The sequence below is a fragment of the Misgurnus anguillicaudatus genome, chromosome 3, assembly GCF_027580225.2.
Source record: "Misgurnus anguillicaudatus chromosome 3, ASM2758022v2, whole genome shotgun sequence".
NCBI classification, from domain to species: domain Eukaryota; kingdom Metazoa; phylum Chordata; class Actinopteri; order Cypriniformes; family Cobitidae; genus Misgurnus; species Misgurnus anguillicaudatus.
In genome coordinates, this window is record NC_073339.2 from 6274100 (window position 1) to 6287741 (window position 13642).

General features: G+C 35.7%; 1 protein-coding gene across 1 annotated transcript; it reads right to left on the reverse strand.

Moving 5' to 3' along the window:
• Positions 1-487: 487 nt before the first annotated feature.
• ifngr1 (interferon gamma receptor 1) lies at positions 488-13278 on the reverse strand. The gene is made up of 8 exons (XM_055204310.2): positions 12901-13278; positions 7364-7490; positions 6251-6420; positions 5412-5569; positions 3910-4072; positions 3372-3482; positions 2782-2924; positions 488-1992 (listed from the first exon to the last, which is right to left on the reverse strand). Exons 1-8 carry the CDS (start codon positions 12965-12967, stop codon positions 1654-1656), a joined length of 1278 nt encoding a protein of 425 aa, XP_055060285.2. The 5' UTR covers positions 12968-13278; the 3' UTR covers positions 488-1653.
• Positions 13279-13642: the final 364 nt, after the last annotated feature.

The following is a 13642-nucleotide window of genomic DNA, read 5'->3' on the forward strand; positions in this document are numbered from 1 at the left end:
TGCAATCTTATCCCGAACCCATTCCTTGTGATGGAAAGTAAAGAGAGATCATTTCGAGGAGGGGCGGAGATTAGCGTTTTTGATTAAAGATTATGAGGGCACATTGGATTTAAAAAAAATAATGAAGCTCACAGATTAGTAATTTATAAAAATACCAAAATATTTCAGAAATATATTTTAAATTTCATGGTGACTTCAGTTTAATGCTTTGTCTTGATAATATAGTTTACAAGATTTAAAGAATAAAGTTTTGACCCAACACATTTTTCCATTAATTGATTGCTTTTTAAAGGTGCAGTGTGTAGATTTTAGTGGTATCTAGTGGTGAGTAGGGCTGGGTATTTGGCAAGGGCCTCACGATACGATACATATCACGGTACGTGCTGCATAATACAATGTATCATACGATACATTACGTGCTGCGATACATTGCAATAATATTTCTTTGTTTTTTATTACAAATGTAAAAAATAGCATTTTTTTTAAATGTCCTTTTTTTAAAGCCAAAGTGCTTCCAAACGTCACTGCAGGCGTTTTTAAATTTTCTGCCATTTTCTCATTCCCGCTAACTTCTGAGACATTGGCCGAATGGCTATATATGACAGACAACTGTACAGCGACAACTACAGCAGCGGGAGAGAAGGTCGTTTGACGCACACAGAGGGATTTGATGGGTTTTAAAATATCGATAGTAAAGATTAAAATATCGATCGACTATCATGGAAAAATTATCACGATAGTTAGCTGTATCTATATTTTTGCACAGCCCTAGTGGTGAGGTGGTGAATTGCAACAATGGCTCAGTCCACAGCTCCCCCCCTTTTGAAATGCATTAGAAGCTACAGTAGCCCCCACAGGACAAACATGTCGTCATCTGACGCAACGTAGTGACAAAACACTCTGTTTAGGGCTACTGTAGAAACATGGCGGCGACATCTATGTAAGGAGACCCGCAGTGTATGGAGATAAAAAAGTCTCATTCTATGGTAATAAAAACAGTAAAGGGCTTCATCTTAAAAAAAATTTATATTGCATTTCTGGCATCCTTTTCAAATATACACATTGCACCTTTAAGAATCATGAGTATAATGTGGAAATAATTTACTTGGCACATTAACTTGGGACACCAAAATTGCAGCAGCAGTATTTGATACCCAGCTTATTCTAGTTAGCGTTAGCTGATGCACTTCAATGCTGTATTCAGTATTTTGTGCGAAAGTTATTGGGATGAACTAGACAGAATGATCTAGATGTGATGAGTCACACAACCTGAGCAGCACTGTTAAAACCTTTCAAGAACACACAAGATCATTTTGACAAAAAAGATGATGAGATACAATATGTATTCATATATACAAGCATACATAAAAAAGTCTTTTGAAAATAATCCTGTAGTTGCCTTACAGGTGTTTGATTCTGACAGTATCAATGCTCATCATGATGACAAATGCTTCAAGCATTTGTTTTGTAATGCCGTGAACCAGAATTTCCAGGGAAATTCCAATTTGTTTTTTGAAGGCTTACAATTTTAAGTTTCGCATTTACTGCCTGTTCTGGTCCGGGCCGTGTTCCTGGAAATCGTTACAGGTTTCTACTATGTCTTTTCTGGAACTTGCCTTCACCTGTAGGGCTCTTTAAACCATCATGTTGTGTTTAAGATCTATAACCTTCTACTAGATCTCCAGGACTCATCTCCAGTCTGAGGGCATGTGGGCAGTCGTAGCCTGATGATAGGCCACCGGTAGAGTCTACGGCCTCCGTGTCAATGGAAGAAGTGTCTATATCCTCCAGATCACCGTCTTCTGCGTTCTTGTCGTAGTGTTCTGAACTCTGACCTTCTGATGGCTCGTCATCAGAGAACTCTATTAATTTGGTGAGTTGCGTCGTAGGATCTTCATCAGACGTGACCGGTAGGATCTGAAGATCCCTCGCCACGTTTTCTGCCTCCACATTTAGAGGTTCGCACAGGTGTGTTTGTGTTGGCTTGAAAACCTACCAAACCAGAAAAAGTGTTTACATAACCAATCCCATTTTTGGAATGCTGCTTGTGAACAACACAATGTTGACATTTTGTTTAGAAGATTTGCCTGTGTGTCTATTACTTGCCTAAATTTGAATTTCAGGTGATTGTCTGTAGCCTACAGTCTTTAGAAGGTGGAGTCTATAGTTTCTTAACCAGTATCAATATTTAACCAGTAAGACTGGCATGGGAAATCTGTGTGCGAATGTTTTAAAAACAAGCACACGAGCAGTTCTGTGCGCGTCTGTCTGACTCAAATGTACCGTAACGGTTGCTAAAGTGCAGGCTGCTTGACAAAAGCAATTTTTGAAATGCCAAAAATTGCGAATCAAAACGTGTCCTGCGTGATTTTTTACAGTACGCGCACCGCCGGATTTTTGACATAATGTGCATGCGTCGAACATCTGTGTACATGTACAAGCAAAATATACTATGCAGACTATACTCTTAAAGCTGTTTTTTATGTGTATGCGACTGTACACGTATGGCCGAACGCACAGCTTTGAAAAGTATATAATATTTTATTCGTACGTGTACACAGACCTTCTACGAATGCGCATTGCGAGAAAATGAAATGCATCTCCTGTAGGCGCATGCGCAACCTACGCAAAAATACAGCGGTGCTTGTTCGGTACGTGTGCTCTACTGATGACGTAGATTTGTCACGCACATTCCGCGTACACGTAAAAATAGACCATACTTTGGCATTTAGCGTGAAGTGCTATTCATCTAAAGGAAAATAAAATGGGGATGGGTCTTACCAGGAATTTGGGAAAAGCCATCGCTGCTTTCTTCTGTATTTTCTTGTTGCACCTCTTTCCTAGCAGCGTTATAATAGTTGTTATGAACAGCAGCCCCAAAACAACTCCGAGCACTGGATACAGGAACGTGGTGAAATGTGGATCTTCGGGAGAAAAAAAATCAAAGTGTCACATAACCCTCAGATGTACACATATGCAGTTTTGTTAGTAGTAGTGCACAACAAGGTACATTAACCACGCAAACACAAAAAGGGATGCACCGATACAAAGTTTTGTGCCAATACAGATTCGATTACTTGGAATGACGTACTGATACCGATAGACGCTGATAGTTTTGCTTTTAACTCCTTATTTCAAATTATAATGTCGTGAAATCCCAGAAGTGCAGAGCGTATATGAACTGCAATTCTGTTTTCATTGTCACTAAATTAAAAAATGATACTGCCACGTTATAATCCTCTTTGACCATCGTCTGGTTTTAAAAAAATTGGCCGATAAGGAAAACAACGAGTGAGGAAAAATGCTTTTATCTGCCGATACCGATTATAGGCCGATATATCGGTGTATCCCTAAACAAAAAGTTTATTTACAGCTCTTTTGGTCTCCCTTGAAAAACGGTTCTTTCTTGTCCTTAAGTAGTTTTTGTCCAATTGTTCCTGTTAGGTTGACAAAGATTTCTTCTCTTTCCTCTGCACCCTCAGCTGTACACATATGCAGTTTTGTTAGTAGTAGTGCACGACAAGGTACATTAACCGCAACACAAATACAAACACAAAAAGGGATGCACCGATACAAAATGTTTGTGCCATTACAGATTCGATTACTTGGGATGACATCTACTGATACCGATACACGCTGATAGTTTTGCTTTTAACTCCTTGTTTTTAAATTATGATGTTGTGAAATCCAACATCAAATGTGAAGTGCAGGGCGTACGAACTGCAATTCTGTTTTCATTGTCACTAAATTCAAAAATGATACTGCCAGGTTATAATCTGCCTTGACCATCGTCTGGTTTAAAAAAATTGGCCGATGAGGAAAACAACGAGTGAGGAAAAATGCTTTTATCTGCCGATACCGATTATAGGCCGATATATCGGTGCATCCCTAAACACAAAGTATATTTACAGCTCTTCAGGTCTCCCTTGAAACACTGCTGTTTCTTGTCCTTAAGTGATCGTTGTCCAATTTTTCCTGTTAGGTTGACGCAGTATTCTTCTCTCTCCTCTGCAAAGGCGATTGAAGTCTCGCATGTTTTAAACTCAAATCCGCAACTTTTCTCCCATTTATTTGTCGAAATAATAAATAAATTTCTTAGTAACGTAACTCACACATCCTTCACAGAAAACAAGTTATGTGACTTCAAAAAGGATTGACATAATGACATGAGTTTATTAACAATTATTGTATTAATTAATAGTAAGGGCGTGATAAATATAAGCAGGGTTGAAAATGAGGGGGGAGTACAGGGAGTGATTTATAAGGGGATGAAGATCCAATTCAACACGTAGAGGATTTACATACTTTTCATAGCCTACTAACATTATGCAATACATTAATATAGTGGAATTTTAAGCAACTATGGTTTAAAAATAGAAAACGTGTCCCCAACTAGGGTGCCCCGCAGTGACTCTTAGCCATTTCCAGCAATGCGTATTAAGGCTGCCGTTTAACAGCCATGTAATAAAATTTAAATTGTGATCCTGACCTTAAAATATTTCTTCTGCGTTTAAAGGGATAGTTCACCCAAAATAAATATGTTGTCATTTACTCTTCATCAAATTGTTACAAACAAGTATACATTTCTTTGTTCTGTTAAACACAAATGAAGATATTTTTTAAATTTCTGCAACCAAACAGATCTGGGGCACCATTGACCTTCATAATAGGTCAAAAAAATACTACGGAAGTCAATGGTTGCCCAGATCTGCTAGGTTACAAACATGTTTCAAAATATCTTCTTTTGTTTTAACTGAACTAAGACATTCAGGGTTTTTGACCTTCTAGGAGTTTTTCCCACCGGGTTTTCTCCTAGGGGGTTTTTTCGTCCCAGGGAGAGTCAGCCAACTTTGGCTTAACTTAGCACTTTACTGTATACGCTACATTATTAATACCCTAGCTTGTATGGTTTATTCTTAGCCGTTATATTCTACTTCTTATATTATCTATTGATTTTCTGTGTTCTCCTTTACATTTACTCACGTTAAGCTGCTTTGCAACAATTAACAATTGTGAAAAGCGCTATATAAATAAAATTGAATTGAATTGAATTTAAACAGGTTTGAAACAACTTGAGGGGAAGTAAAGGATGGCAGAATTTGACATTTTGGATGAAATATCCCTTTAGCATTCCTTATCTATTGACTAAAGCTAGGTCTATTCATTGTTATTTTTGTCTAACACAGTTATGTCTTTAATTTCTTTTGTGGCAAATTTTAATACAATTAAATAGTCTTAAACGTGACCCTGTCTGTTAAATTCTCATAATTGAATAATGAGATTAAGAGCATGCAAGTTTGAGTTTACTCATTGATTTCAATTTTTGACATGATCTTACTCAGTCAATTTTAAAGACATCAAGATTATTCACAAGATTTTCACAGACTGGATGATGTGTTGAATGTCCTTACTGTGATATTAACCTCTTCTGTTTCAGCAACATAAGAGAGTATTTCTGTGTTATTGCGGAGAGCCGGTGTGTTTTTGTACAGGTGCAGAGGGTTGGGGAACTCTAGATGAAGTTTTCCTTCTTTGGCAGACAGCGAAACCTCAGGAAAATCCAACCGACCTGAACCCACAAAATCGGAAAAACTCCATTAATGTAATACTTCATAAATGCAACACTTTCAATAGCATAACAGAATCCAATCTTCTCCTGAAATAATCCAATTTTGCATTTATAACACGTCTAATATACAGCCCAGATGTCTATAATCTAAAACACGGCAAAATTTGGGCTGGCAGTGTAAATTCAATAGATATCTAATCATTTAACTTTAAATTTAAAAGTTAAATTTAAAAGACTTTGCTTACACAAGGGCATATCATACATCTTACAAGTTATTTTGGCAAAAACACATGTAAATTCAATAGCATGTATACCCGATGAAGACTCCAGACTTACTTGTGACTTCAAACAATGACTTGGTCCCACCTATGCCCAATGTATATCTATTCTATTTATTCATTAACCAATTTTCATCATATTTTGATAATCAAAAAATACATTTTTGTCTCAATCTCAGGACAACATCCCACATCACACCAAAAAACAAGTTTATAAGTCGTCTCTTCATTATTTGCCCATTTTATTGTCATTTTACTGTTTACTGTCTGCATAACATAAAGTTCATATCATAAAGTGAACAATAATGGTGTTTTTACTTGAAGCAACACACTTCAATATAATGCTATGTAAGGTTTGGTTTTAGTGCTTTGATGTTGACTTTCTCACAAAATGTTCACTTACACTTAATAGTGCTCACGGCATTCTCATTAAAGCTGAATACATCTGATATGAGTTTATTTGATATGTTCCCCTGTACGGCTGTCACATGCACAACATAGCGATTGAACGCTGGATTCTTCAACATGTTGGATATGTTTATCCAATGATCATATGTAGTTTGTGATTCTTTTCTGAAACACAGATAAATAATAACATTAAAACAAAAATCACGATATCCTTTTTAGCACAAATGAATGCTGGCATTCACTTAAAGTACTAAAATAAACAATAAACAACTAGGAGAAGCTCTGAAGTTGTTGAAAAAGATTAAATCTGTTGTTGAGTCTTTCAAAACCAAGTGAGCTGCCACTGTCATAAATGCATTCTGTGTGATTGGCCCCTAAGACAGTTTACATCCTTTCTGTACTTGAATTGTGTTAGGAACTATGGCCAAACACATTTCAAAATTGACACAGCATCACACTGTAAGAAAAGCAACATGCTAATGCCAAACTGGAAATTAATCCAAGGGCGTGTGTTGGGCCCCCTGCGCATTTTGCATACAGAATGCTATTTGTATGATATATGGCAGGGTTGTCCAATCCTGCTCCTGGAGGGCCGTTGTCTCTGCAGAGTTTTATTCCAACCTTAATCAAACACACCTGATCCTGTTAGTGGTGAAGACGTTTAACGTAGTACTTATGTGCTTGTTTGGGGTGTCTTTTTGTATGAATAAACACACAATGTGCTTAAAAAGAGCATTTGAACAGCTCTGCAAAGCCTGCAGTTCTGTTTCCATGTTATTGTTTACACGGTAGTTGCGGTCATTGTCATCTCTTAGATGCTTAATGGTTATATGATAGTGGCTTGACAAATCAGACAGGGATCCTAAAAACCCAATCAGGGAGCAAATGTGGGCACCCACCCCTTACATAAGTGTGAGGTAAAAACTAAAACGGGGTCTGCAGCGATTACACAAGTCTGTTCCTGAGGGTGTAATGTGTATGTCAGGCCTAACCGGAGCAAACATAAAGCATTTTTAAACTGAAACGCAGTAATGTAAATGTAGAGCATCTAAGGCAGGTCACTAGGTTTTGGAACAGAGCTGTTGTGTTTTTTAAGCAGATTATATACCCGTTCATAGAGTCCTGCACTTCCACCTTGAAGTGAACACCTTTGAGATTTGGATATTCCCAGTGTACTTCAACTTTATAGCTGTCACACGTTATGGACACATTGCTGGGGGCCGGGATGCTCTGAGCTGAAAGAGAAAAAGAATTAGAGTTCATCATATTTAAGCTTAATAAATGATACGGTTTCATGCATTTCATGTCTGGCAAAAATATGTCCTAGACAAAATCAAAAGAGAAAGACATCTTCACCATGAAGAAACCATTAAGATTTTTTATTGTGACATTTAGAGATGCACCAATAGGACTTTTTGACTCATACTTTTTTTATTAAACTACTACAGATAATTTTAACTTGCTCATTTATTTGAACACTGCATGATTAATCTAAGATTTGTTAGGATAGGACAATATTTGGCCAAGTTCCAACCATACGAAAATCTGGAATCTGAAAAATAGAGAAAATCCCTTATAAGTTGTACAAATGAAGTCCTTAGCAACCCATATTACTAATGATAAATACAATTTTGATATATTTACGATAGGAAATTTACAAAATATCTTCATGGAACATGATCTGCACTTAATATCCTAATGATTTTTGGCATAAATAAATCTGTAAAAAAAATTGTTTGGTTGTTGCTACAAATATACCTGTGCGACTTAAGTCAAGGGTCACATATAGTACAATATTATATTAGTATTGTTTATAGTGTTTGCAGCTCAGTGCCCTTATGTAGTTAATTTATATATTCGGTTATATCAGCAGCATTTATCATGCATTTAATGGGCTGTTAACACCTGCAAGATGTCATAGACAAGAAAACAAACTCTTGTGTGACAGTGTTACACTCTGCAAACTTCAAACAAAAATGTGGCTCTGGTCGGATTCTTTGCTCAGCCAATCAGAATGATTCAAGGCATTTTTGTCTGTCAATCATTTTGGAGAATAACAGGCAGCCTGTATGCCAAGCAAGATGCCACGAGTTTTAGTTGTAAATGGGATTTTTGATAATGGTATTTTGTTATATACTGCAACATTTTCACGTTTGCCAATTTTACTTAATCCTTTCATGTTGAGATTAACAATGTAAACTTAATTTAATTGAGTTAATTAAACAAAAAGTGTGTCTTGTCAGCTTTACCGTATTTTTCAGACTTTAACAGGAAAAATATAATATTATACTATTCACATTATAACGATAACTATAACTATACAAAATATAATATTAAAAATCATTTTATATTAAAGAGAATAGCGGAGTTCACACCACAACTATAATGATACAAATAATGAACGATATTGTTTGGATCACTTTCTGAGCGATTTTTTTCTCTCACCTGATGAACGATAAACCATTCCCAGCCAATCAAATCTATTTGAACTTTAAGTGCACGCACACTTGAAATGACAGTAAAGCTCATTGCTGAGGTCTATAACATAAAATGACCTCAGGTATTCACAAGATGCAGTTGCTGTGAAATTTACTAAGTAATGCTTTTTATTCTACTACATTAACTACGCAAAAAGGTAAGACATTATACTAACTATTAGATTCACTGTTAGAGTTACGCGAAATGCAGCGTGTTGAGGACATCTGCTGTTACCTGCTGTGCCAATGCAACACGAACAGCATATTTACATATTCAGTGACATGTAAACAATTGCAAAAGTTTTACTTACAAGAAATAAGCAAGTATTAAAGGCAAGTGATTTGCGCTAGTGTCGTGCGCACGAGCAAATTAGCATAAATGTATTGTTATCGTTCGGTGATAACGACGCAAATATAGTTAGCGTTATATGTGAACGGCCCTACAGGCGCACTTTTTTTCATAGTTTGGCTGGTCCTGCGACTTATAGTCAGATGCGACTTGTAAGTCAGAATGAATACATTTTGTATATATATATCTACAGCTGTGAGAGTCCGCTATATGCTGCTCCTGTATTTATGTCATTTAATGAATTCAGTGATGACGAGCCTGCGAACTTGATGCGCGTTGGCTTGTTCTGTTCATTTAGCCTACTTAGCCTTCCATGTATGTTCAGGCTATTGTGTATCATGTAAATTACTGATAATGTTACGTTACCTTACGGACACCTATTCAGCCTGCTATTCTGTGTGCTATTGTTTAACTGAATAACTTGCCTTTCCACATTAAATGTCTGTTCTTCGGCTTGGATTTTGTGAAATAATTTTGTAAATAAATGCAACGTATAGTCTTCATGACGCATTTTTGATTGATGCGACTTAAACTCCAGGGGGCTTATAGTCTGGAAAATACAGTACTTACAGCACTATTAGATGGGTAAGTGAGTAATAAGTTGCCAAGTGAGTAAATTGAACGTGTTCCATATATTTTTAGAACAAAAACAAAGGTTTGAAATGTATAATATGTTAGTAATGTATTTGATAAGTTGTACTGAGCAGCTACACTATGATTGATTGACTGATTGATTGATTCAGTGTTATTGACTTATTAAATGGGTATTCTTAATAGAAGGTTGTGGAGTTTATTTAATGGCATTATTCAAATCTTTTTTATCATTAATTACATTTTTCATGTACAATTAACTCAATAGTACAATTAACTCACTACTTAAGTTTGTTAAGTTTACTTCTTTTGTAAAATGAACTATTGTTTGTTGAGATTGCTTGAACCTGTTGACACACCTTTTTAAAAGTAAATCCAAATTAAAATTTTTTGAATGTAGATTTATATTTAATATACTAGTTGTTACGCCCTTGGCAGATGCTACAATGCATTTAGTCTACACTGTCATTTAATGACTTTTGTGCTGCCAACGCAAAGCTATGAATTGAGCTAAGAACAAGAACAAATGCTATTATAACTTACCTCCCACTAACTTCATTGTTCAGGTGTATTTGTTTTATTCTTATGTCTGATACTGAGATGCTCTCCTATTTCATCTTTGATTTATGGTCTCCATGTGTCTCTATGTGTTTGCATGTTTTGTAAAGAAGATGCATGTCTATTTCAGTGTCTATGTCTGTTGGGAGTTGCAAAATGCCAGCTGTATTATAATGTGAACTAATTGTATTCTCAAAACTGTAGTGCGAAATTATCCATTTTAAATATTAGGACAATACCCGATGCTATATAATAATAATAATAATGATATAATAATAATAATAATGGAGGTGGAAAATGTGCTATAATGAAATGAAAATAATGTCACAATTCAAAAAATGTGATCGGTTCAAAATAATTATAATATAAATGTTTGAAGAGTTTGGTTCCAAAACGAGATAACTCTCGTTAAATTTTTGTCAAAACATGTTTATTATTATATTATCATGTTTTTATTATGCTTTTTGTGCTACTGTATTTCGTGTATTTTTTTGTTATGAAGGCTTAAGTCAAAACAAACCAACTGAGGTTTGTTTGATTGAAATTAATTGGAATGCACAATTAAAACACGAGTTCTGGTTTTGGAACCAAACACTTTATTTTCTTCTATCAAAATATGACTGTCTACACTGTAAAAAGTTGGATCAACTTAAAATATTACTAGTTAAAGTTAATTTTTTAAATTTTTTTGTAAGTGTTACCAATAGAAATATTATTTTAAGTTGATCCAACTTAAAATAATTATTTCATAGACCAGTGCCCGTAAAAAGATTTGTTTGTTGCCTTAAAATTTTGAGTTAATTCAAATTTAAAAGTATAAGTTCACTCAAAAAGTGTAAAAAATGTTGTGTCAACCAATATTTTTAAGTTGAATTAACTAAAATTTTAAGGCAACCAGATAACTTTCTTAAGTTGAACCAACTTTATTTTTACAGAATATAATTTATTTTTTAGGGTCGAATATGAACATGCCTCCCCGAGGATGTAAAGGCCCATTTACATTAATAACAATAACTACTGTATAAAGATACATCAACATGACTTCAGCCAGTCTCTCTCTCTCTCTCTCTCCAGGGTCTCAATGGATAAGCAGTGTTCTCAAAACACCCACAGCATCACCTGAATTGTATATAAATAGTCTTTCCCCATCTGAACGCCCCTATATACACGTTCACACCTGCTGTTTGTTATCAGTTGTCATTTATTTACAAAGCCCATAATTCAGTTATTCCTCATACCAGTGTCTGTGTCACAGACATGATTCGTTTACTTTGTATGCACTCTTTGGATGCTTAAGAGACCTTGCATTTGCAAACCATTTCTCTTTAACCTGCATCTTACACCTGATCACATTTGACACTGAAAATTCTTTGTGTAATGAAGCTCACAAACTAGTTTTCCAAGTTCTGGCTGTTGACCAATAACCATCACGCTTCGCTGTCACGTCAAAGACAAAAGACATGTGGACATAAAACACGCACACAGCTTTTCCTCTTACATACAGACATTTTCTGAGAAATCTATGGTAATATAAGGGTTTCTTAATGCTTGAAATGGTGAGAACTGAGGAACTTTAACTTCCTTTTTAATGCTGTCACCTTCCTAGAACTCGCTTAAGATGATCATATACCTCACACCCAACTTTATGGCATTGCATTTCTTAACACCCTCAACCAGATCTGTTTTACAGGCAGAGATTTAACTTCCTTATCTGATGGCCATATGACTGTGACTGTCACATCTGTAGTGAATTTAATAATTTTACGAATAATCAACTCCCAGGATGTTCCAGATTGTTTTCTCAGCACACTGTATGGAGAACCACAAGTGAGGATGTGTGAAATGTTAGGTGTTTTACATAAAGTCGTTTCTACATCTGCCTTTCGGGGACGTGTTTTAACATGCCATGTGTGTAGTCAGGATGAATTTTACCTGGAAGAGTAATAAAAACTGCCACCGATTTACCAGCCGATTGAACCTACACCCACACTATAGTGATGAATATGAATGGTGCTTTCCAATTTCCAATCAAATGAAACTCTGTACAGTAATGTTGGGTTGTTACACAACCCGTGGTTGGATCAAACGTGGACAAACCCAACTGTGGGTTATTGTAACATAAATTTAGATGTATTATTGTACAGACAATAGGAGAGATCAGAAGAGTTTAGGACTATATGTAAACATAGTATACATTAGCATTACATTAGTCAAAGCTCTATTGTGACAGTATCATCTGCTTTTGTTCATTGATATATGCCTTTATGTGAGCAATAAAGATGAACTAGTTGACTTTGAAATATCTAAAACTTTTAAATATGTATAATACATAATATTGACTTCTGTAGATAAAAGCTTCACTGGACTGACTGAAAAATTGTGACAACATGCCCCAGTTTTCCTCTATAGGCTATGCAAGTTATTTTCCATTTTTAAGAAGTTAACAAGACAAGTGTCAGTATCAGTTGTAAATTAATGATGAATAGACCACCATATCTAATTTATCTTTTATCAAGATATCTATATTTATCTTCATAAACAATTTGACCAAATTAAACGTCCATGAACATTTAAATTACTCAAAATCAACAACAACAGCGATATTATTACTGATAAATATTTATACTAATAAATAAACAAATAGATAAAATAAAATAAATAAAACCTTACCTACAACCTTTGTTCCCGAGATTAGGATCAAGGCAATGACATAGCCGTGTATCCGCATTATTGCCATTGAATTATAACCACTTTTCACACAGTATATCACCCAGTCAAAAGAAAAGTAATCGTTTCCATATTATTATCTCAAATACACAAAAAACGAAAATGTTTCGGGAAATTTGTGTCGTTGTGGCTCGACGTGAAAGCCTTGCGTGTATGTTTAAGGAAGCGGCGCGCGCTCTTTAGAGAAATGACGCGTGGGTTCACTCCCACAGGTGTGTACAGGTAACTACAGTACGCAGCATCACGAGCCTTACGGTTACCGAGATGTGGATTAAATTCGTTGAAAAGACACAAATCAAAACCACTTCGGAACCGTTTTTATTTTCTCTCGCCTTTCAATTTTAAACGAAAAGTAAATGGTTCCTGTTTCTAAGCGCATCCATTCAAAGTCCCTTTAAGGAAAGTCACAACACTCGGCAGCCATATTTGCGGCGCCTCCGGGCAGCTGTTTCAGTCATACGAGACCTAGTCCTATCTACTTGAATGGGAGAAGACCGATATCTTTAAAATTTCTCGCAAGGTCACAACAAAAAAGCATATTGCTGACCAACAATTCAACTTGACATCAACTTTATCACAATTTTTGCTTTTTAAACTCAGATTTCGCGAAATAACCCACTTTATTATTAAGGTAGCTCCATGAAGTTCGCATGCGCAAATGCTTACAACACTCACAGAGGTACAG

Bases quoted from the DNA above. Each gene is read 5' to 3' on its own strand.
- ifngr1 (XM_055204310.2), bottom strand. From the start codon at position 12,967: ATGGCAATAATGCGGATACACGGCTATGTCATTGCCTTGATCCTAATC. The intron at 4,073-5,411 runs GTAAGGACATTC...ATTATTTCGACA, and splicing joins CAGAAGAGGTTAATATCACA to AATAAATGGGAGAAAAGTTG. The intron at 2,925-3,371 runs GTAAATAAACTT...TTTCTCCCGAAG, and splicing joins CAAGGGAGACCAAAAGAGCT to ATCCACATTTCACCACGTTC.